Below are 24,401 nucleotides of genomic sequence, written 5' to 3'. Positions count from 1 at the left end.
CAATTTTTTGTATATAAAGATTTGTTGGAAACAGTTCTTTTTATGAATATTTCTTTGGGAAGGTGACATTAGCTGTGGATGATGGAAATTGTGTGGATATATAAAACAAGATAACTTTTTAATTAAATTACAAATATGATATTTGATTTGATATGTTATCTTCTTTTCTCACAACACCGCCCACATTGTCGGTTTTGTAAAAAGTTTATCCACGAAGGTGGATGTGCACGAACATGTTAACAATTATTCTAAACTTTTTACAATCTACAAATGAAATGAAACTGCAGTAATCAAATTATAGTATGTAAGTTGATGTTCTAAACGTACACAACTTCAATACTCTAATATCCATTTACTTTTAAACCCATATAGTTAGACAGTTAGTGAGAATTATAATTGTAATTAAGTGATTTTTTATTGAACAAAAGTAATTAATTTAAGGGTTAAATATGTTTTTGTCCCTTAATTTTCAGTGAATTTTGGAATTAGTCCATTTTGAAATTTTGAACCAATTTAATCCTTCATCTTTTGAAATACGTGGATTTAGTCCTTTTAATCAAATTTTGTTAAGTTTATTTGACATTTCAAGCGCGTTTCATAATAGTATTTGACTTAACACTAAAGCAAAAATGTGTCAAATAGTATAAACAACTCAAATACAAATAGTACGAAACATCAAATAAACCTACCAAAATTTAATTAAAAAGATTAAATTCACATATACCGAAAAATGAAGAACTAAATTAGTACAAAATTTCAAAATGGACTAATTCCAAAATTAAGGATAAAAACATATTTAACCCTTAATTTAAATTCAACTGTAAGACCTACGGTGTAAAATATTTATGACAAAAAGAGTTACTTTATGAGATAAAGACAATAAATCACTGTTTTTAACGAATTAAAAATAATATGTCATACAGTAAAATAATGTCATTCATATAATAATAACTTGTATATTTTTCATCAATCTTTATTTGGCTACATACTACTAGAACCCTCTTTACAGATAATAAATAATTGATGTGAATTCAAGATATCTAACCACAATGCAGCAGGTTAAAACTTGTTGATATACGAATATACATAGATGGTTAATATAATTTTTTGAAATATTATCAACTTTTATGTGTTAATACTGACCCATTTTGCATTATTAACCCGTCCAAAATTAATATTATTAGGTTAAATAAAGTCAATAATCAAGATCAAAATTTCACCGATAACGTTAAAACATGAAATACAGTCAACAACGGAAACTAAAATATTTTTTGAATCGTTTATAAAATAATTATTATAGAAATAGAAATCAAATAACTTATAATTAGTGGAATTTAAGTATCAGTTTTTTAGCTGTTAGCATGTATTATTTATTATATAAATAGTAACAAGGAAAGTGATAAAAATATTTTACCCCTGGGGCAGAGAGAGGAAATGGAGGGCAAAAAACAAACCATAAAGGAAGCAAAGAGAGAAACGCGGGTAGAAATAAGAATGGGCAATTAAGGGCAAGTTAGTAATTTCCGTTGCAAAGTTTGAAAATAACGATGAAAGACAGCGAAAAACCTGAGGAATACATTTTTGTTTTCCCTTAAAACAATAAAAGTTATTTTACGTTTAACTGAAACATGATGAGAGCATTAAGTGCGCAATCCCACATTCATTGTGGTTTGTTGGATTCATTTTGCCCACTGATTCCATCACTATTCCTTCTTAAACAAGAGAAATTAGCAAAATCACAAAACAAAACCAGTAACTCTTCTTTATCTCGTTTTGGCTCCTTGCTCTGAAAACTTGTACTTTTTTTACTGTGAAGGACTCATTGGAGTGTCAGAACCTGCTGCCCAGAATATAATGCCAAGAGCCCCTCTCCAGGAGAGAGAAAAGGTGTGACTTTGTGGCTTACAGATGTAGAGAGAGAAAATGGGGGTAAGGTTATCACACTTTCATAGGAGTTTCCCACTTCCCATTGCCAGATTCCATGTTTTTGGGGTGCAAGTGATCTGAAATGGACTAAAGTTCAGTGCTTTTCGTGATTTACTCCATCCCCATTTGCTTAGTTTTGTGTTTTCTTTTCATTTCAGTGGTTGGTGGAGTCGGGGTTGCTCGTCCTAGTTCGTTTTGCCTGGCGAGTTCTTGATCTCGTAGGTGTTTCTGTTTTCTTTTTGTTTTTTTTTTTGCCGAGGTTATCTTTTGTTTGATCATGACATAACTCACGAGCGAACAATGTCTTTTCTTCCTTTTGATGTCACTCACTGTTTCCTGCTTTTCCGTCTTTTTAGCCTCGCTCAGTCTCTTCTTTGCTTCACCGTCTTCTGGATGTCATGGTTTAGTGGAAACAACTTTATCAATAAATATTTTGTTTTGGTTTCTACTAACCTTTGTGGTAGAGATTTTTTTCTAGTGACTAATTTGTTCTTTTTGGTCATTTGGTGGGTTGTTTTTGCTTTTTATCTTCAGGATCTCTGGGTTTGTGATAATTCTATAAACCAATGTAGAAGAAAAACGAAGGTTTTTTAAGTATGTTCTTGGATTTGGAGAAACATGTTTGTGAATTTTAGGGGCGGGGTGTTACCTCTAATGTTACTGTTAATTTCTTTTGAATTCTTTCTGATATTTATTTATTTAAAATTTTATTTATGTTTTTGACAGTTTCCCTGATTTTGAACCGGGTTGCTGGAGCAAGAAATTCAATAAAACAATAAGGGCGTGGAGGCGTACCTAATTGAGCAGGTAATACAAAGATCCTTGTGGTAAGACAGTTCAATTTTCTTGTAGATTAAACCATAGAACTAAAGTTGAACTTCATGAATACGAGTTATTCTTGTGGAAGTAACTATGTGATTATTTATATGATGTCAGGTAAAATAAATGGAGAAAAAGACCGTAAGAGTTTGAAATTAGATCAACATTGGTGGTGGAAATCTATAAGCTGAGAGTCTGGCCTGGATCCCATATCAAGCTTTGGCCAAATCAAATCCAGCTTTACTGCTGTTCTTTGCTGGAGTTATGGCAACATTGTTACATTCTGAGTCCAGGCGCTTATATTCTTGGTGGTGGGACAGCCACATTAGTCCAAAGAATTCAAAATGGCTTCAGGAGAACCTTACGGGTCTGTATTTTTCCTCTACATCTTCTATGTCTACCATTGTGCTAGAAGAATCTGAATTTTGCTTTCTACACCTTTTTCATTGAAAACCTTGTATACGTGTACCCATTTAGTTTTAGTAAACATTTGCTGGAAATGAAAATTTGAGATCACAATGGCTGGTCACTCTTTTCATTTTGTACACACTAAGCTGTGACTCTTTCTCATGAGTCAAATTTCGTCCAAATGCAGTGATTACACTAACGAAATTCATAAAAATCGTTGCTTCTGTAGCCCTTTCAGTAGTGTTATTAAGTGTTTATACTTTATGCAGACATGGATGCCAAAGTAAAAGCAATGATCAAGCTTATTGAAGAAGACGCGGACTCATTTGCAAGGAGGGCAGAGATGTACTATAAGAAGCGGCCAGAACTCATGAAATTAGTTGAGGAGTTCTATCGAGCATACCGTGCTTTGGCAGAGAGGTATGATCACGCGACAGGGGAGCTACGCCAGGCCCATAAAACCATTTCAGAAGCATTCCCCAACTTGCTGAATGACGATTCACCATGTAGTTCTTCAGGCACTGGAGCTGAGCCGCACACACCAGAAGTTCCGCATCCAATTCGTTCGTTATTGGAGTCGGTTGCCTTACAGAAAGATGCATTTGGATTTTCTTCCATCCAAAATACATCAAAAACGAGTGGGGAGAGTTTTGAAGAATCTCCAAGCGGTCTTAGCAGAAAGGGTCTAAAGCAGCTAAACGATATGTTTGGGTTGTCTCCATTAATGGCTGAAAATCAGAATGTGAAGGCCCAGAACCATTCTGAGTCTGAGCGTGCACAGAAAGCAGAAAGCGAAGTTCAATCCTTAAAAAAAGAACTGGAAGTTATACAGTCTGACAAGGATTCTATTTTTCTTCAATATCAGAAGAGTTTGGAGAAGTTATCCGAATTGGAAAGAGAGCTAGCTAAGGCGCAACAAGATGCTGGTGGCCTTGATGATCGAGCGAGCAAAGCTGAAATTGAAATTGATGTATTGAAAGAAGCCCTTGCTGAGCTTAAATATGAGAAGGATGCTGGTCTAGTTCAGTACAAACAGTGCGTGGAAAGGATAGCTAGTCTGGAGACTACGTTATATCTGGCCCAGATGGATGCAAAGGGAAATGATGAAAGGGCTGCTAAAGCAGATACTGAAGCTAAAAATCTCAGAAAAGAACTTGCTAAATTGGAGGCCGAGAAGGATGCAGCTCATCTTCAATATAAACAATGTCTTGAAAAGATATCTGTTTTGGAGGCCAAGATCACCCATGCGGAGGAGAATTCGTTGAAGCTAAATCAGCAACTTGAAAGAACAGAGCTGGAAGTTAAATCATTAAGGAAAAATCTTGCTGACCTGAATGAAGAGAAAGAATCTGTAGCTGCCCTGTACAAGCAGTGTTTGCTGAAAGTATCAACAATGGAGAGTGAAATTTTGCATGCTCAAGAAATTTCTAAACGATTAAATAGAGAAATTGAGATTGGGGCTGAAAAACTGAAGACTGCTGAAAAACAGTGTGATATGTTGGAGAAATCAAATCAATCTCTTCAGCTAGAAGCTGATGTTCTATTGCAGAAGATTTCTATGAAAGATCAAAAGCTTCTAGAGAATCATACGGAGTTAGAGAGACTGCAGACTATGATGCATGAGGAGCAGTCTCGTTTTCTTCAAATTGAAACTACTCTGCATACTTTACAGAAGTCGTATTCTCAATCACAAGAGGAGCAAAGATCTCTTGCTTTGGAGCTTAAACATGGCCTTCAGCTATTGGAGGACATAGAGCTTTCCAAACAAGGTTTTAAGGAGGAAATGCAACATATCGTGGAAGAAAACAGAACTTTGCATGAACTTAACTTCTCTTCCACCAGATCATTAGAAAATCAGCAAACAGAAATTTCGGAGTTGAAGAAGATCAAAGAGAAACTTGAACGAGAGTTTGCCATAAAGGTTGAAGAAAGTAATGTCCTCCAACAGGAATCTGGCCAAGTAAAGGATGAAATCCAGGTCTTGAATAATAGATACCAGACTATACTGGAAGAACTAGGCTTTGTAGGTTTAAATCCTAAATCTTTTGCAGCATCTGTGAAGGATTTACGGAAGGAGATCACAATGCTAAAGGAGGTGTGCAAAATGGAGCAAGATGAGAAAGAAGTTCTTCGTGAGAAGTCAAAGGATATGGATAAGCTTTTGAGTGAAAAAGCATTTATGGAGTCCTCCCTGTCAAATTTGAATGATGAGCTGGATGGCTTAAGGGTTACGGTGAAGAAACTTCAAGAATCCTGTGGTGTCCTGCAGGAGGAAAAATCTAGTCTTGCTGCTGAAAAATCAGCTTTACTTTCACAGTTACAAATTATCACTGAAAGTATGCAGGATCAATTGGAAAAGAATACCTTGCTGGAGAAGTCCCTTTGTGATGCAAAAATTGAGCTTGAAGGTTTAAGGGCAAAATCAAGTAGCTTGGAAGAATTTTGCAATTTACTGAATAATGAAAAGCACAATCTTCTGAATGAAAGGAGTGTCCTGGTATCTCAATTGGAGAGTGTTGAAGCAAAACTAGGTAACCTGGAAAGAAGGTTTACAAAATTGGAAGAAAAATATGCTGATATGGAGAAAGACAAAGAAAGTAGGGTCAGTCAAGTAGAAGAACTCCATTTGCTGCTTTTGGCACAGAAAGAAAAGCATGCTAATCATAAAAATTCAAGTGAGGCCCGCATGGCAAATTTGGAGAATCTAGTTCTTCGGTTACAGGAAGAACGTCGACTGGGTAAGATAGAATTTGAAGAAGAACTCGATAAAGCTGTAAATGCTCAAGTTGAGATGTTTATTTTGCAAAAGTGTGTTGAAGACTTGGAGCAGAAGAACATGGGTTTATTATTTGAATGTCAAAAGCACGTGGAGGAATCAAAATTTTCTGATAAAGTTATCTCTGAGTTGGAGAGTGAAAACCTTATGCAACAAATGGAGCTAGAGTTCTTGTTGGATGAAATACGAAAGTTTAAAATGGGGATTCATCAAGTGCTTGCAGCCCTTCAGGTTGATTCTGGTGGGGGTCATGGCAAAGGGATCAAGCAAGAGGAAATGCCTATATCTCATATTTTGAATAATATTGAGGGCTTGAAAGGATCCCTTGTGAAAACCCAGGAGGAGAAACTTCAACTACTTGTAGAGAATTCTGTGCTCCTAACTGTACTTTCGCAACAGGAATCTGAGGGAGCAGAACTGGTGACAGAGAAAGGGATCCTAGAGCAAGAGTTTGAAAACACAAGAGAGCAGCATGCAATGTTGCAAAAGGTTAAGCTTGAGCTTTTGGAGATCAATATGGAGCTTAGATCTGAAGTGACCAAGGGAGAAGAAAAGGAGAATGAGTTACAGTCCAAATTAGAAGCCCTTCATCTGGACTTGATAGATTTGCAAAGAACTAATCTATTGTGTCAGGAAGAAAATTGTAGGTTACTTGAGGAGAAAAGTTCACTAATGGGGAGTGTTTTAGACCTTAAAGAGGCAAAGTCTGCCACTGAACAAGAGTATAGTATAATCCTCCACGAGGCACTGGCTCTGAAAAATCTTAGTTTGGTTTATGAGAGCTTCTTCACAGAGAAGGTCTTGGAACAACGTGCACTTGCCGAAAATCTCAGTGATCTTCACTCTTTGAACAGTGATCTTAAACGGGAACTTGGTCTATTAAGGAAGAAATTTGAGGTTAAAGAAGCTGAGAATGTTTATTTGAAGGAGTCAGTTGAGAGGATGGGCAAAGATATGGAAGAATCCAAAGCTGAAAATGAGCATTTAAATTGTCAAATTGAAAGTTCAGAGAATCTTCTCGAGAAGAAGGATGAGGAGCTGTTAGAAATGTTGGAAAGGCTAAAGGCTGCAGAAACATTGAGTGCAGAGTTCTGCAGAAATATTGAGAAATTGAAGGCAGAAAAAGAACAATTAAGATTGATCAATGAAAATCTTGAGAGGCAGATTCTTGAACTATCCGAAGGTTCCATGAATCACAAAAAGGAAATTGAACACCTTACGGAAGCAAACAGGAGTTTACTGTCACAGATGAGGTCCTTACGTCAAGAAGTTGAACAACAGAGGGCTAGGGAGGAAACATTGAGTTCAGAGCTACTGGATAAAACAAACGAATTTGAAATTTGGGAGGCTGAGGCTGCTACATTCTATTTTGATCTTCAGATTTCGTCTATTAGTGAAGCATTGTTGGAAAATAAGGTCAACGAGCTTTCTGGAGTTTGCATGAGACTTGAAGATGAACGTGATGCAAAAAGCATGGAGATTAAACAGATGACGGAAAGAGTCAGTCAACTGGAAGGTGAAGTTGGAGGATTGAAAGGACAGTTATCTGCATATACACCTGCCATTAGTTCTTTGAAAGAGGATTTTGCTTCTTTAGAACAAACAGCTCTGCTTCGAATAAAAACAGTGCCTGTTAAATGCAATCAAGAACAAAAGGTAGTATTTTCTGTATTGACTTGTTACCCTAAACTTCTGTTTTATTCTTTATTATTTCTTCTCATTAAATGATGCAATGAATACGGGAGACACATTACATGAATTCTACTTATCCTTGTTTACCATGAATGTTTGTTTTTCCAGGATGCAGGAATTGAGACTTGTCTCCAAGAAAATGGCCATCAAACTTCAGCAGACAATAAAAGCATTTTGACCCCAGATGGGGTTTCAGATTTGCTGAGCATGAAGGCAAGGATTAGAGCGGTTGAGATGTCACTGGTGCAAGAAATTGAGAGGCATGTGAAGGAAGAAAATCTAACCACTAAAGCTAATCCAGGAGCTCTGACAAATGTGTCAAACGTGGAAGTTTCACCAAATAGCAGCAGAAAAGAAGAAAAGGTACTCAAAGATGGCAGCACTTGTGATCTCAACTCATGGAGAACAAAACCTGAGAGTGGTTCATTGATGAAAGACATTCCACTTGATCATATCTCAGACACTCCAGCCACCAAAAGTTGCAGGAGAGAGAATAGTGGGACTGATGATCAGATGCTTGAATTATGGGAAACTGCTGAGCAGGACTGCTGTGATAGTTCCATAGATAATGAAGCAATGAAGCAAAGTTCTGTACCAACAGAGGATGTTATTACATACCATCAGTCAGACAATTCTGGTAAATTCCTAAATACCTCCTCAGAATTGGATGTAGAAAAGGAATTGGGTGTTGACAGGTTCCAGTTATCAAAAAGCATAAAAGAGAGAACTCAAGATGGTAAGAGAAAAAAGATACTGGAGAGGCTTGCTTCGGATGCGCAGAAACTGAGCATGCTTAAGACAAGCGTGCAAGATTTGAAACAGAAAATGGAGACAAAGAAGAGAAACAAGAAGGGAGACTACACTGAATATGAAACAGTTAAAAGACAGATAGAAGAAGTTGAGGGAGCTGTTGTGAAATTAGCAGATACTAATGATCAACTGACAAAGGATCTCGAAGAGAGTGCCCCGTCTCTGAACAGGGAAACTTCCGTTGAGTTGGAAAAGAGTAGACACAGCCAGAGAAAAAGAGTAACTGAGCAGGCACGAAAAGGTTCTGAACAGATTGGACGGTTGCAGTTTGATGTGCAGAACATACAATACACTTTGCTGAAGTTGGCTGATGAAAAGAGCAAAGGGAAGAACAGATTCACTGGAAAAACAGTGATCTTGCTTAGGGACTTCATTCACAGTGGGAAGAAAAGTAGTAAAAAGCGCAGCAAGGGGTTTTGTGGATGTTCAAGGCCTTCAACTAATGAGGACTAAGTGAGAAAATTTAGAAGCATTTTCTTGTAACTACTTTATCTGATTGGTATGTGTCTAATCTAGCGTAATAATTTTTAATTTTAGCTGGTAAAAATGTTGTTAGGCTTTATCTGATCCCAGTAGCTTTCAAAGGACTTGTACTGAGCCACATTTTAGCCAAGAAGTTGCGCTGTCATGTTTGACAGTGCTTGAGCTGTGAAAGCACAGAGCAGGAAATAAAGCTTTTCACTATTTCTTCAACGTTTGGAATGTTTCTTAACACCTTCACATTTTGTCTGCATTACTTCATGACATGGGACTATGCAGTATTGTGGCTAACTCCATTCCTTTTTAAACATTTGGAAACACAGGCATCGTAAACACCAACCCTAATCTTTGTCAACTTGCATCTTCAGAAGTCAAAAATGACTTTGGATTGTATAAGTAAAAGTTATTTTTTCTTTTAAAAAATACTTTTTCATTATATGAAATAAAAGAATAATTTTTAAATTCTATAATTCGGAAATAAAAATAATTTTTGAATTGTGCAACGAATCAAATAACTTTTTAATTATATAATTCTAAAGTTAATTTTAACTTTCACATTTTATAACTTAAAAGTAATTTTTTATTTTGAAAAATTATTTTTAACTCTTGTATTGTATAATCTAAAAATTATTTGTTTTCTAAAGAAAACGATTTTCAAATTAAAAAAACAGAAAAGACAATGAAAAGTTTTTTAAATGGAAATGCAGAAAGAAAATTAAGGAGATGCAATGTGCCGGTTCTAAGGTTATGCAGGCCAATGCTTGCTAGAACAAGGGTCATCACTCGAAAGATTGTTAAATCCAATAGAACGTTTTAAGTTTTCATTGATAAAATAACACATAAATTTATCAACTATAATATATAAAAGAGATTTTTTTTTCTTTTAGTATCCATATTTTATTTTTTTTAAGTAACTTTTTTAAAATCAATTTTATCAATTCCATTTTTTAAGTGATTTTCTTTAAATTTAAATATTTTTTAATATTAGAATAACTATTTACAATAAAAAAATATTTATAATAAAATTGCAAAATTTTATTATATCAATATGTATATATAAGGCAAATTTTTATTTTGGTATCCACTTTTCTATTCCTAATTTTATTTTATAATAAATAACCATTTTTTAAATTAAAATAATTGTTTTAACATTTTTAACTATTTTGTTATATTTAATTATTTTATTCATTTAAATTTTCTTTTAAATTAAAATAAGTATCTATAATATAAAAATTACCTGCAAAATATATAAAAATTATTTATAATAAAATTAAAAAAAATATTAATATTTATTTTAAAATTAAAAAAAAAATATCACTGATAATATGTATTTTTAATAGTTTTAAAATTATTGAAAGTGAGGTTTGAAAACTGAGGAGAGAGAAAAAGCAGGTGTTTCCAATGTAAATTATATGGTTTGTCTTGTCAGAAAATAATGCAGATTAATTTATTTATTTTTAAAATAACGGCAACAAATATTTCAAGGAAGCATTTTAAATAATGCAGCGGTTTTCTGATAAAATCAAAATATTTGAAGATTTGTCTGTTGATGGGCGTTTCAAAATCAACATTTTTCCCTGCATTCAAATTGGAGCACTTATCAAGAATAGTGTAATTTGGTGCATTGTTTTCTTGGGTCCTTTCTTGGGCAGACAATGGAGGGCGATGCTATATGCGCAGGCGCAGCAACAACAGATATGAGAAATGAGAGTATCGATCTAACCCAAATCTCTCTTCGACCCATTAGTCTTGATGATCTTGACGATGTAATGGTGTTGACGAGTGATGAAAACGTAGCCAGATATTGCCGTTGGGAACCTCACAGTAGCAAAGAGGAAGGCATCAACTTCATAAAAGATATAGCAAGTAAATCTCTATGGTTCGGAGCAATTTGCCTCAACGATCGTGTAATTGGGTGTATTGATTTGTCTTCATGTGAGGAGCAGGGTAAGAACAGGTACAAATCTGCAGAACTTGGCTACGTTTTAGGAACCAGATACTGGGGTAAAGGGATTGCAACACATGTTGTCAAACAAGTTCTTAAAGCTGCATTTACAGAGTTTCCACACCTGGAGAGGCTTCAAGCTCTGGTTTTTCTGGAAAATGTGGCTTCTCAAAGGGTGCTTCACAAGGCTGGTTTTCAAAGGGAGGGCGTTCTCAGGAAGTATGAGTTCATTAAAGGAAAAAGTAGAGATATGGTTTGTTACAGTTTTCTCAACGATGATTCTCCTTGTTGATTTGTTTAGATCATTTTTGTATTTTTGTGCCACCTTGAATGTGTTTGTGTCTAAGCTAGCGTAGTAGAGCTTTCAAAGGACTTGTACTGAGCCACATTTTAGCCAAGAAGTACAAGAAATGTTCTAGATTCACTCTTATTTGGTTCTTGTAAAAATAATCAGAGCGAGTAAAAATTTTCTCAATACTTGTGTATTATGCTTCGTTTCTATATTATTCCATGTTTTTATAAATAGACTGAAATCGTTTTCTTCTTTTTTGTCTTTTTTTTTTATTTAAATTAAAATTTGTCATTTAGAATGCACTGTTATCTTTGTATTTGTTTTTCAAAGCGTGTTATGTTGATGAAACAATTTTAAAAGAATTTCGAGGTAAATGTAACTTGTTAACATGTAACTGATTTATGAGAATATATACACATGTTTTAAGTTATTGATTTTAAACTTGATAATATTAATAAAAACTAAAGCTTCAAATATAAATAATCTACTCTTACAAAGATTTCTAGCACCTAAGCGAGTCGTGTTACACGTGCCTTCTATATATTAAATTGTCATTTCTTCATCTTTATTTATATCTATGATATTCTCAATTTCTATCAGTTTCAAAATAAAATTAATCTCATTCTAATTTAAATTTTATCATAAATTCTTAATATATACTAGCGTAAACACATACGCTATCGTACTTGTGTATGCATTTTTTTTAAATATACATGATATTATATTAGTAGTTGATGATATTGTAATGTTATTAAGTTAATAAATAAAACAAAATTATATTTATTAAAAATAAAATAAAATGTATGAGAAAATATGGAAAAATATCTGTTGATGAATAGGAAAAAAAAAAGAAAAAAGAAAAAAGTAAATAATTTTATAAAAATTTATAAAAATAACCGTTAATTTTTAAAAATTTAACAAATAATTACATTGTAAAGGTTAAAATTGAAATTATGAAAAGTGAACACAGATGAGTGAATCATCTTTATATATCTTTATATATAGTTATAAATAATTTTATATATTAGAATAGCGCACGTGCTAAAATACTAATTAAAAACAATCATGTATAGTATGGGTAAATATGAAACAATGATATTTCGTACAGCAATAATATATGAGGAAATTAAATAAAATATGTAACAAGTTCTTAAGATTTTCGAAAATTGCATTACTTAAGATATTAATGCAAAAGTTTAACATGTCTTAGGTTTTTTCGATTCCATTATATTTTATCACTTTAAATATTTTCTCACCGCTTTTGCTTTAGTACAAGAATACTATAAGATTCATTTTAATAAATTTTATTTATACTTATTTTCAAAAGAGTTATTTTTAAGATAGAAATAGTTATTATTTATTTGTATGATTCATTATCTTATTGAAAATATATAATCTTAAATTTTATATGTCATCACATTTTAATAATAAGAGAGATTTACAAGATCTAAGTTTTAAATTTATAGTCTTAGTATGACTGACACATGCGTTTTCCTTACTTCTATATAACTTTTAATGAAATTGTAACGGTGCAATTTAATAAAGCAATTCTAATAAATAAACGTCTCATATTTATAATATAAAATAATAGAATACTAATATAAAATATATTAAAACAAACCATTATCGTTATCTATAATATATTCATAATATACTGAAAGAAAAATTGAAAAGCAGAGCATAATGTTTTCTTATTTAGACTACACATAAAATATGAAAGAGTTAAAAAAAGTTGATCATAGAACAATGAATTTATATAACAATTCATAAGGAGAAAGACTCAATCATGAGCAACAAAGAATTCGGGAAGCCTAATTAAACAACAGCTCCCCCGTCAACATAACAAGAGTCTCCACATCTGTTCACACTAAGAATTTGGTAATCATCGCACAAAGAAAACCAAAAACAGAAAACAGACACAAAGAAAAAGGGTAAGTTAGAGATAAAAATAATTTTTCATCATATATATATATATATGTATATATATATATATATATATATATATATATATATATATATATATATATATATATATATATATATAACAAGTAGATTTTATATAGACATTTCAGTAACCAAACCAGGCATGTGATGACAAACAATAAAGATTCTCTCACTCAATTATCCGGATAAATATAAAAAGATCGGATTCACGAGATGCTTGCACTTGTGATGGTCTCTACTGTTCTGCAGAACCATTATTAATGGGTTTCACCCTACCACACACAAGGTTAGTCTATGATCTTCTAGGGCCATTATCACGCCAAAGACTAGGACCTTCCGCTACTCTCACCACTTGAATCAGTCTGCTCTATGTAATTCTGATGGATTCTTTAGAGTTTCAAGATGCAACATTAATCCTTATCTGATTATATACACTACAACACCATCATGAAATCTCGCCAAGAGACTTATGAAATTATGTCTAGCTCATACCATATCCATGTTCCCACACCAAGTCCACATGTTATCTCATAACATCATAATTTCATGCCAATGCACAACCCACAAACCAATTCATAATTTATTTCACTCCAAGCACAACAATATCACATAAAACATATATAGTGACAGGTTCATGCTTTTAAGAGTAATTAAATCAATCCACAAGTGAAATCACAGAGTTTGAAACAAATCTGCCTCATTTTCGCTAAGTTAAGAGGTCTCGCTCCAGAGACAAGTTCCTTTCGCTTAAGCTAGACTCTCTTCGTTTAGGCGAGAACTCGAACAGGAGTTACAATGCATTAGTGCGAGTTCTTGCTTGCTAGATCTTCTCGCTTAAACGAGACTACTCTCGCTTGGGCGAGAATTCTCTGCTATTCTCGCTTAGGCTAGAGGGTTCTCGCTTAGGCGAGAATAGCAGTTTCTTTCCTGTTTCTGCATGCGACAATAGAAATCCATCCAGAAACACATACATCATATTATCACACCATCAAAATCATCATCCAAGTTTTTAAACACGAAAATAAAATTGAAAACAAGTAATATACTTTGAAAACGTGAAAAGTCCTAACTTCCCTCACCTTGACAGATGCTAGCCAAACAAAACAAGTTCCCAAAGAAAAGCAGCACAATACGACTTCAACTTATGGAGCTGAAACAACAGAACAAGGGAGACAAAACTGAGACCCTAACATAGATTCCAATGGAACCAAAACTCCAACACAGTAAAGAAACAAAAAGAGACTGGGGTTGGAGTCCTACTTACGCGAAGGGGGAGCGTTCGGTTAACTCAAGGGAGAAAGAAAAGTGAATTGCTGCCAAGTGAAGGGACAGAATGAGAATAAGAGAGCAGCTGAAAAGAGGTCCTGAAAAAACAAGTGGACTGACCCTAAACACTCTAATAAAACCAAGCCCAAAACTTTTAAGACAGAATACGAGTCTTACAGAAATTATGTGCCTATTATTTTTAGATATAATCATATTTTAAAATATTTAAATATAAAAATATTATCTTTTATTTTCTTGAGTTCTTAAACACCAACCCCAATTTCCTATTTAAAATAATTGTGTAAAGCTCAGTGGACAATCTAATCAAATTGTATAGTCCGAAAGTTAAAACTAACTTTCAAAATGTGCAATATAGAAGTCAAATAACTTCGGACAATTTAAAAGTTTTTTTAACTTCATCATTGTATAATCTAAAAGTGATTTGTGATTTTTGACTTTCAAATTGTGTTACCTAGAAACTACCTTCTTTTATAGAAAAATGACTTTAGAATTACACAATTTAAAAAAAAAAAAAAAACACAATGAAAAGTTTTTATAAATGGAAGTGCAGAAAGAAACTTAGGGAGGAGCAAGTGCCTTTCACCGTTTCTAAGGTTATGCAGGCCAATATCAATAAGCTTGCTAGAACAAGGGTCATCACTCCACAGATTGATATAAGATATAGTCGTTCGTATGGTTTGTCTTATCAGAAAATAATGTTGATTAATTTATTTATAATTGAAATAACGACAACAAAAACTTCAAGGGAGAATTTTAAATAATGTAGTGGTTTTCTGATAAAATAAAAATATTTCAAGATTTGTCTGTTGATTGGCGTTTCCAAAATCAATATTTTTCCCTGCAATCAAATTGGAACACCTATCAATTGGAAGTCAAGCACGGCGGCTTGCAAGAATATTGTAATTTCGAGCATTGTTTTCTTGGGCCCTACTCCAACCATAACATACTCTACGGTGGCTCATATATAAATATTGTCAAACCTTGGATCCATTGTTGCCTAGATGATGGAGGAAGATGCTATATGTGCAGCAACAACAAATATCAGAGATGAGGGTATCGATCTAACCCAAATCTCTCTTCGCCCCATTAGTCTCGATGATGTTGATGATGTAATGGCGTGGACCACTGATGAAAAAGTAGCCAGATATTGCACTTGGGAACCTTACACTAGCAAAGAGGAAGGCATCAACTTCATCCAAAATATAGCAAGCAAATCTCTATGGTTCAGAGCAATTTGCCTCAACGATCGTGTAATTGGGTGTATTGATTTGTCCTCATGTGAGGGGCAGGGTAGGAACAGGCACAAATCTGCAGAACTTGGCTACGCTTTAGGCACCAGATACTGGGGTAAAGGGATTGCAACACATGCTGTCAAACAAGTTGTTAAAGCTGCATTTACAGAGTTTCCACACTTGGAGAGGCTTCAAGCTCTGGTTTTTCTGGAAAATGTGGCTTCTCAAAGGGTGCTCCACAAAGCTGGTTTTCAAAGGGAGGGCGTTTTCAGGAAATATGAGTTCATTAAAGGAAAAAGTAGAGATATGGTTTGCTACAGTTTTCTCAGCGATGATTGTCCTAATTGATTTATTTTAAGCATTTCAACTCCACTTTTGTGCCACCTTGAATGTGTAGGTGTATCAAATATTAGAATTAGAATAGATGCTACAAACATCAATGGCATCCCTAACCTTACGATCTTTATGCGATGTAGCACTTTTCACCAATAAGGTTGTAGCTTTTTTATGACGATGTAATGCCTTCAAAGTTACATGAAATAATACAATCAACCGGTAAATAACGACTAAATTCAGACAACACTTAAATTAGAATATTAGAATATTATACACAAACAGATAATCAAATCACCAACTTGAAACAGCAGTTTAATTTTACTTTCTGATAATACGAAGAATGTTAATGGCCTTATTTGATCACTCCGTTGACTGAAAAGAATCGGTATTCCAAAAATCGAGCAAGTATCACTTCCTATTTGATACATTTAATCTTCTACGATTACTGACAAAATCTTGACATTGATACAACGGTAACACTAAACATGAACTATGGATTTGAAATTCACAAAAATAAATTAATAAGACAAAATACGCATAACAAAAGGAACGATATAATGTCAACCAAATCTGATTTTGAGTGCTCAACAAACCCAGATGTATTACGAGCAAAAAATGTCTGATTGTCAAAACAAAACTGGTTTACTCGACTTACACAAACACTAAACTGAAGTTTTAAACTTAATTTTCAATGATAACATCAGAAACAGAAAACTACAACAAGCTGAGTGCAGTATCACTGAATTAAGCTCCAACAATTTCAGTGGGTTCCTCTGCAATTGTTTCATCGGCAGGTCTTTCTACCTTTGTACCAACATCTTCTGAGTAATCACCATGAACCTACAAGGGCCAAACCGTAAAGACATCAAACTAATCACTTAAAAGGTGTCATCAACATGTGGCAATAAAAACTACATTTCTTGGCTAGACATGATAAATGCCGTGGTCAACAAATCATAAGATTGAATCAAGGAAATAATAGTAATAACACAGCACGGCAAAATTTCTATTTCAGTGCCTATAAGAAAATAAATAAGTTTATGGATAATAAAAATAATAACATGCTCAACTTTCCCAGCTGAACTATCTATTGACAGGAAAAAATTTCAAAAACCCCAGGCATCCAAACGATCAACTAGAATTTCCAGATTTATCAACAATACAAAATGTCTATCAGGTAATCTTCAGATACACAGGAAAAAAATTCAAAAATCCCGGGCATTAATACAATCAACTAGGATTTCCAGATTTATCAACACTACAAAATGTCTATCTACAGACACACATTAAGTTATATCCTAACGGTACACCAAGCACACACAGTAGACATCGAAATTTATTCGGGTAAAGGAAATGTGAAATACTTTTCATGAAGTATGGTATAGAAGAAAGATGAAAAGAAAATTATTTTAAAAATTACCTCCATCAGTTTACCAAGATCAAACTTAGGAGCTTTAAGGATCTTGACTTTTCGGACAAACACATTCTGCAGAGGATAAATGCTAGATGTTGCCTTCTCAATTTCTTTTCCAATAATCTCAGGAATAAACTTACGGACCAACTCCTTCAAATCACAGGATGTTGCCTGGTTGGTCATGATCTCTCTCATCTTCCTACGTATCTGAAAAGTTAAACGTACGATATCAATTATTAAACTGCAATAATGTAGCAAAAACCACAAACTCTGCGGTTAAGCAATGTATACAGAGAAGTTAAACCAGAACCAAAATACTGCTCCATAGTAGAATCTAACTACAAGATTGGTGCGTATACCTGTCTAATCTGGCTTGATTGAGCATAACATGTTCTCTTCACCTGGTTAGCTCTTCTCTTAGTGAATCCAATACAAAACATCCTCAATGTGTAACTATCAGTTGTCTTCACATCCACATGGGCTTCAATAAGAGTTTGCCATTTTCGTACCAAAGACCTCAGTTTGTCTGTGGTGAAATCCATTCCCTAGAAAATCGAAGAATAAAAGATTCAAATTTGATATAAAAAAAATCAGCGCAGGATGATAATATGAACAAAAATGGTGCAGTCATCAATCATACCCAGAAATTCGTCAGGACATTCTTCCCTTGAATGTCTTCAGCTCTCAGCCTAATCTTCCTGAATGCATGATCCTCATCTCCTTGAAGATCAGCCAATGAGACCTCAAACACTCTATGTTTGAGTCCTTCAGAAGCAATCTGTAATTTGAAACAACCACGGTAAACATAAGCATATAAAGTATGTACACATCAATTACTGTCCATAATACGTGTGCAGATAAGCAACTGACGATTGATAGACAGCAGACCCTTACAAGATTCCTATACACTTGTTTTCCCAATACAACAAAAAATGCAATAATCATACACCTCAAAGTTTAAACCTATTTATTTTTCCCATATATTATATAGATCTAAAAAAAAGGAGGCGGACATTCTGTTTATGTTCTCCCGATAAAGAGAGAACATCCCTAGTAAAAAGTAATACATGTGTATCATCCAACTTATCAATATCACCATTCATGTCCAAGCTATATATCATAACAAAAGTTCATAAATTGAAGACCTATTACAAGAGACCAACAACACAAAGGCAACAAATTTTCACTAAAATGGTAAAAATCCCAATTCTTTGTACATATTCCGAACGCAATACCTTGGTACCCTGAGTACGAGTGACGAGGGTTTTGCCAACATTTTTTACTTGGAAAACAGAGGGAGCCTTAATGTCATACCAATCCTTCTTGGAAAAGGGATCAGCTCTGCAAATTCATACACAAACGAAACCCATATTTCAATTGAAAATTAATACAGCTAAAAAAGAGAAGAAACATGCCACAAAGTATAGAAATGGAAGATACTAACGCCTTCTTCTTGCCACCCTTCTTCCCTTTGGAGATGCGCTTGTTCTTTCCAACGGCCATGGCTCACTGTGTGCGGTGTGAGTAACAGCAGCTGCGAATGACAACAAGAGGAACAATGGCACCCGATAAAACCTCAAACCCTAACCTTTTATATACCTCTCTCCTTTTATCTTCATTATGAATAATTTAGGGTTTTTCCGATGCTAACATTGCGTGGGCTTGGGCTCTATAAGATCAGTGTCACCTGGGCTTTTAAATCATGGACCTCGTCTCAGGATAATAAGGCCCATATTAGGAAACCTTTTACAAGACCACAAGAAGCCGAACACTTTCTAACCCAAAGCATAAAAAAAAAAAAACATCAAGCCATCGTTTCTGTTATTTCTTTTCTAAATTAAAATTTTGGTCTCTTTTAATTGGCTTTATTTTTTCTCCATAATTTTAGTTTTTAAACTTTAAAAATATATACTTTTGATTGAATCTTCAATTTGATCTCGCAATACATTTAATTTATTGTTTTTTTTATATAAGCCTATAAAACCAAAAAATTGGAGTGAAAGACTAAAAAACCTAGCTCCTGCCTATTGTGGAAACGTAGTTTCAGTGCAATAACCTTCTTCCGCATATCGGAAAAAAAAAATTTGAACCCTATATACAGAATAAGATCTAGAAAGAAACTTTTTGGATTAAGAGGTTTTGAATTGATACTAGTTTTTGTTGTTTTGTTTCCTCTCTCAATTGATGCAAACGTGGGCAACAACTAACAAAGAAGAAGCATTTACTGTGTGAAATTTTGAAATTGACTAAATCAACCACTTTTCTATTTTACATTACACTCTTCCTTCTCCAAGTGAACCACAACAATGGTGAAAGTGTGTCTAATCGCTCTAAGCCTCGTTGTGGATCTCCATAACATGCATGAATTTCTTGAAATCACTACTTTTAATGGAGAATACACAAAAATAACAAAGGAAAATTAATGAGGATCATACTGAAAAGCATAAAAGAAAGGATCCAAAGGGAACAACAGAATCATCTCACTAGCTTACTTATATCATCTTTTTACATCATTTTTTCTGTTAAACTCTCTCTCTCTTTTGCTTCTTCTCATTTCCTGAATTCTAGGATCTGCGACCACACCTCCATTTTACTCAACAAACTCTCAAATCAACTTTTCACTGCACTTCTCTCATTTCTTTCTCTAACATCCACTTACTTATTTTAGCTTTAAAACTAATTATGGTATAATGAATTGAAGTTTTATTTAAAAAAAAAAAAAAAAAAACTCATTTTAACCTTCAATAATAATATTTTATTTTCAACTCAAGAGAAAAAAAGATCTGTGTACTTTTTTTTCCTAAAATCGGAAGGCATATTCAGAATGAATACAACCAAAAACATTACATCGTTTTTGAACAGGTCCATTGAAAAAAAAAAAATCAAATCAAAACATACAAATATATCCCGGTTATATACCAACAAAAAGAAGAAAAAAAATAGGGCGTTACTTTTATAAAATACACACGTGGCTTTTATTTTATATAATATAATATAATAAAGAAATATATTATTTCAATTTTTAGCCTATTATATATATATATATATATATATATATATATATATATATATATATATATATATATATATATATATATATATATATGCGTGTGTGTGTATGAGTTTACATATTTTGAATATTTTAACAAGCTATATATATATATATAATTATTTATTTGTTGTTATGAGTGTAAAAATAAAATATATAATGATATTTTAAACTTTGAAAATGAAAATAAAAGATTTTCCCAGAAGCGTTATTTGAAAAGAAATTACAACAAATGGAAAGATTTCAAGTAAATTTTCAGCCACATGACATGCAATCACTTTGTATATCATCAATATCATTTAAAACTTTTCAAAAGTGGTATTCTCAATCAGTTTATTACACCAATTTTTATAACAATAACTTAGATATATAAGTATTATTTTGTATATAATAATAATAATAATAAAATAGCAATAATAACATATTCCAGAAATTTAAAACACAAAGGAAGAAAGTGATTTGTTAGGTATTTCTAGGGGAAAAAAACATTGGAAATATTTAATGATATTTAGCTCACTAAATTTTAGATTTATTTGACCACATGAAATCTAAATATAAAAAATGACAATTAACAGTGATAACTGATAATGACTTCCCATCCGACATTATAATATGAAGATAAATCATTTTCATTGACTGGGCAAGGGATGAATTGTCTTTAATATCAAAACAATGCTATATATATAGTACAAAGAAATCTTGCATGAAATGATGATCAAATATAACCACTTGTTATTGAGCAAACAACATAAAAAGTAAAACAACTCAAAAGGAAAAAAGTAACACTGCCCACTAAGTTTCTTCCTCGAACCTCTTCCCTTTAAAAACTTTCATACTATCAATTTCCACAGCAAAAGTAGTGATAGTTTTTTCACCTAAAAAATTATGGTTTGGAGATCACAATCACGAATATCCAACCCTCTCCATCGTTTTCAACAAAGTTTTCCCTTTATATTTATTATTACGACAACGAGCAAACATGAAAAGGTAACAACAGAAAAAGGTTATATTTTCGTTAATACTATATAGAACATAAGTCACGACCCAAATGTTCTCAAACCAAACCAAACCCGTTTAAAAATAAATAGTGGAAATACATAGCTAATTTCCACACTTTTTTATTTTTATTTGTACAAGGTAAACGTATGACCAAAAATGAAAACTATCTGTAATTATATTCACCGAGCTATAATATATTTCAATCTCCAAAAAATAAAGAAAGTAAATTAAACATTGCAAACTTTTACTTCTCCCACGGCTCATCAGGGATATTGGTGGTATTTTTCCGGCGGTGGAGGCGGCGGAGGAGGTGGTGGTGGTGGAGGAGGCGGCGGCGGCGGCGGCGGCGGCGGCGGTGGAGATACACAACCAAAGTCACTGCAATGAACGGGATATTTATAGAAAGCTGCACACTCATCAGGTGACCTTTGCAATGGCCTATAAGGAATGCAGTTCTTGGTATCATCGCTATCCTTCAACTTGAGACACACCGGTGACTCACTGCAGAAGTAGTTGTAGGAGTACGTGAAATTCTCCAACCTCGGCAACATGCACACACTCTCAGGAATGGTGCCAGAAAGCATGTTATGCGCCACATTCAACTGCTCCAACCTCTTCATCTTCCCCAAGGACTGGGGCAAATCTCCAACAAGCTTGTTGAAGCTCACATCAAACACCTTCACTTTGTGCAAATCCCCTATCTCACTAGGCAAACAGCCCGTTAAGCCACTGTTGGTGATGATAATCTCGTTAAGGGTACCCTTCATTTTGGCCAAGCTGGAAGGGAGACACCCCTTGAGGTCATTGTTTGCAAAGACAAGAACAGAAACAGGACTGTTGCCGAAGTTGTCCGGCAGGGAAAATTTGAAGTTGTTGTTGTTGATGAAAAGGGCATCGAGTTTGAGATCGAAGAGGCGCGAGGGAATGTTGCCGTAGAAGTTGTTGAATCTGATGTCTAAGTATTTTAAGGAGGAGATGCAGAGAAGAACCTCGGGGAAGGGTCCCGAGAATTGGTTGTTGCTTATGTCTAGTTCGTGGAGGAGGTTTAGGTGGTCGAAGGTGTTGGGGAGGGAGCCACAGAAGCGGTTGGAGTTTATGTGGAAAAGTGCTAGGTCAGTTAAGAGGCCAAGTTCTTCTGGCAATGAACCAGATATGGAGGCGTGGTTTAGGTCAACTCCAGCAACAGTGTAGATTTGAGGGTCATCTGGGGCAGGTGCACAGTATATTCCAGTGTAGTTGCAAACATTGGGGCCACACCAGTTTAAGGTGAAGTTTTTGGGGTCTGATGTGATTTTGTGTTTCCATGCTTGGAGTGCTGTGTAGGCTTTGTTGAGCCTTGGGTTTAGAGGGGGAAGAGCTTGGTGTGAAGGGTTGATGAAAGAGATGAGAATTAGGAGGAATGGTGCATTAAGATAAGGGCTTTTTCTCTTGGGAGAATGAGAGGCCATTAATGATGATGAGTTTGGTTTTTTTATTTTTGGTTCTTTACTTTACCATGATTTTGTGTCATGGGAGCTTGGATTTATATACGCAAGGTGTTTGTGAAATTTCTCAAGTTTGGTGAGATGCAAATTGACATAAAATAATTTTGGGACAGTGTTTTGGTTCGGCATTTTCGTGGACTACTACGTTACATCTAAATTCTGGACAACTTTTTATGATTATAGACTTTTGTTTTCGAATAATGACGAATGTGACTCATTGGACATACACATTCTTGCTTTCTATAATTTCTTCTTTCTCAGTCCTAACTTTGGTTCATTCTTTTCCCATTTTTTGTATTTTAGGTTCGTTTCCTAGTGCTTATATTATTCTTCTTTATATTCAACTCACTCAAATTAGGTTCAAAAGACTTTTCACAATCTTTAAGGAAATAAAAAAATAATTTATAAAATATACAGATTATTTTTTAGTATGTTAAATATCATATTTTTTAAATACTTTTCCGGTTTCTTTAAAAGTTGTCAACAGACTAATTAACAAAGCTTGTTTTAGAACATTACCAACAGTAAATACTTTAGTAGAAGTTTAATTACCAAAATGTTTTTTACTTTTAAAATTTTAAAAATATTTTACAACAAAACTTGTAGTATGGTTTAATCATATATTTCAAATTGACATTATTTTACTCAAAGTAGTTTTGTAATATATAATTCATAAATTTCATTATCTGTATAGTTTTTTTTTTTTGGGATACCTAGTAACAATAAAATTTGAATAATTTACATAAATACTAAAATACTTTACACAAAATGGAAAATAATTTTTACGTAAATTTAACTGTTCTTAAATTTAATTCTTACAGAACAATTTAATTATTAACTTATTAAAATAAGTTGCTGAATATAATAACTTTACTCTCGTTAATTTTTTTTATTATGAAAATATCACGTGTTGGCTAATAAAATCAGTTTACTAGTGAATTACTAATACAAAAAAAAAAAAACTTTTATACCCAATAATACTATAAAAAACAAACATAGTTTGGAATTCCTACATTCTTTAAGGTGTTTATAACTGACTAATTAATAATTTTTTTATATCATGTCCAAAGAATCACAATATTCCTACATTCTCTAAACTGAATACTTTCTCTCTATCAAATACTCTTTGTTATAACATTATTAATTTATATAATAAGAGATTGTATTAAAAACTCTAATTTTTATTGAAACTATATAAAAGACAAGTAATAAAAAACTGTTATGTTGATCCCTTTTCCTCTTAAATTTAGTGGATATGTTGGAAGCAATACACACCAACATGGAACAACGCCATCACATTAGTTTGACTTTTACAATGTACTTTATATTAGTATGGTTTGGTTTGACTATAATCCTAATTAATAAGCCAGAATCAAAGTATAACATCTTCCTTTCTTATTCTGTTTACACTTTTTTTATAGTACATATCCTGGCAAATTGCCAATGAACTGGCATGCATTCTAAACTATGGCAAATGCTGATGTTTGTTGGTGGCTCATCTCACCAAA

The 24,401-nt window shown here is 33.5% G+C and overlaps 3 protein-coding genes across 8 annotated transcripts; 1 reads left to right on the top strand and 2 right to left on the bottom strand.

Moving 5' to 3' along the window:
- The first annotated feature begins 1,686 nt into the window (after window positions 1-1,686).
- Window positions 1,687-9,124, top strand: NET1A (Kinase interacting (KIP1-like) family protein). 6 transcript variants are annotated; one of them, XM_028079025.2, is made up of 6 exons: window positions 1,692-1,929; window positions 2,085-2,144; window positions 2,653-2,733; window positions 2,863-3,112; window positions 3,423-7,585; window positions 7,730-9,124. In XM_028079025.2, the coding sequence occupies exons 4-6, from the start codon at window positions 3,010-3,012 to the stop codon at window positions 8,882-8,884; spliced, it is 5,421 nt and encodes a 1,806-aa protein (XP_027934826.2). In that variant the 5' UTR covers window positions 1,692-1,929; window positions 2,085-2,144; window positions 2,653-2,733; window positions 2,863-3,009; the 3' UTR covers window positions 8,885-9,124. The 6 variants fall into 6 exon arrangements, with proteins under 6 accessions (XP_085532238.1, XP_085532241.1, XP_027934826.2 ...); XM_085676111.1 differs by having other exon boundaries at window positions 2,653-2,753; XM_085676112.1 differs by lacking the exon at window positions 2,085-2,144 and having other exon boundaries at window positions 1,687-1,929.
- Window positions 9,125-16,502: 7,378 nt separating this feature from the next.
- Window positions 16,503-18,997, bottom strand: LOC114190224 (small ribosomal subunit protein eS1-like). The gene is made up of 6 exons (XM_028079024.2): window positions 18,806-18,997; window positions 18,597-18,702; window positions 18,002-18,139; window positions 17,721-17,906; window positions 17,368-17,568; window positions 16,503-16,787 (listed from the first exon to the last, which is right to left on the bottom strand). The coding sequence occupies exons 1-6, from the start codon at window positions 18,862-18,864 to the stop codon at window positions 16,692-16,694; spliced, it is 786 nt and encodes a 261-aa protein (XP_027934825.1). The 5' UTR covers window positions 18,865-18,997; the 3' UTR covers window positions 16,503-16,691.
- A 2,401-nt stretch (window positions 18,998-21,398) lies between these two features.
- On the bottom strand, window positions 21,399-22,932 carry LOC114192187 (Leucine-rich repeat (LRR) family protein). Its single transcript, XM_028081821.2, has one exon. The coding sequence runs from the start codon at window positions 22,855-22,857 to the stop codon at window positions 21,673-21,675; it is 1,185 nt and encodes a 394-aa protein (XP_027937622.1). The 5' UTR covers window positions 22,858-22,932; the 3' UTR covers window positions 21,399-21,672.
- Between the last annotated feature and the right edge of the window lie 1,469 nt (window positions 22,933-24,401).

The sequence above is a fragment of the Vigna unguiculata genome, chromosome 7 (assembly GCF_037176805.1).
Source record: "Vigna unguiculata cultivar grain cowpea cultivar isolate G323 ecotype 2 chromosome 7, ASM3717680v1, whole genome shotgun sequence".
Taxonomy (NCBI): Eukaryota; Viridiplantae; Streptophyta; class Magnoliopsida; order Fabales; family Fabaceae; genus Vigna; species Vigna unguiculata.
Note: the sequence above shows the minus strand (reverse complement) of the source record. Positions and strands in the feature narration are given on the sequence as shown.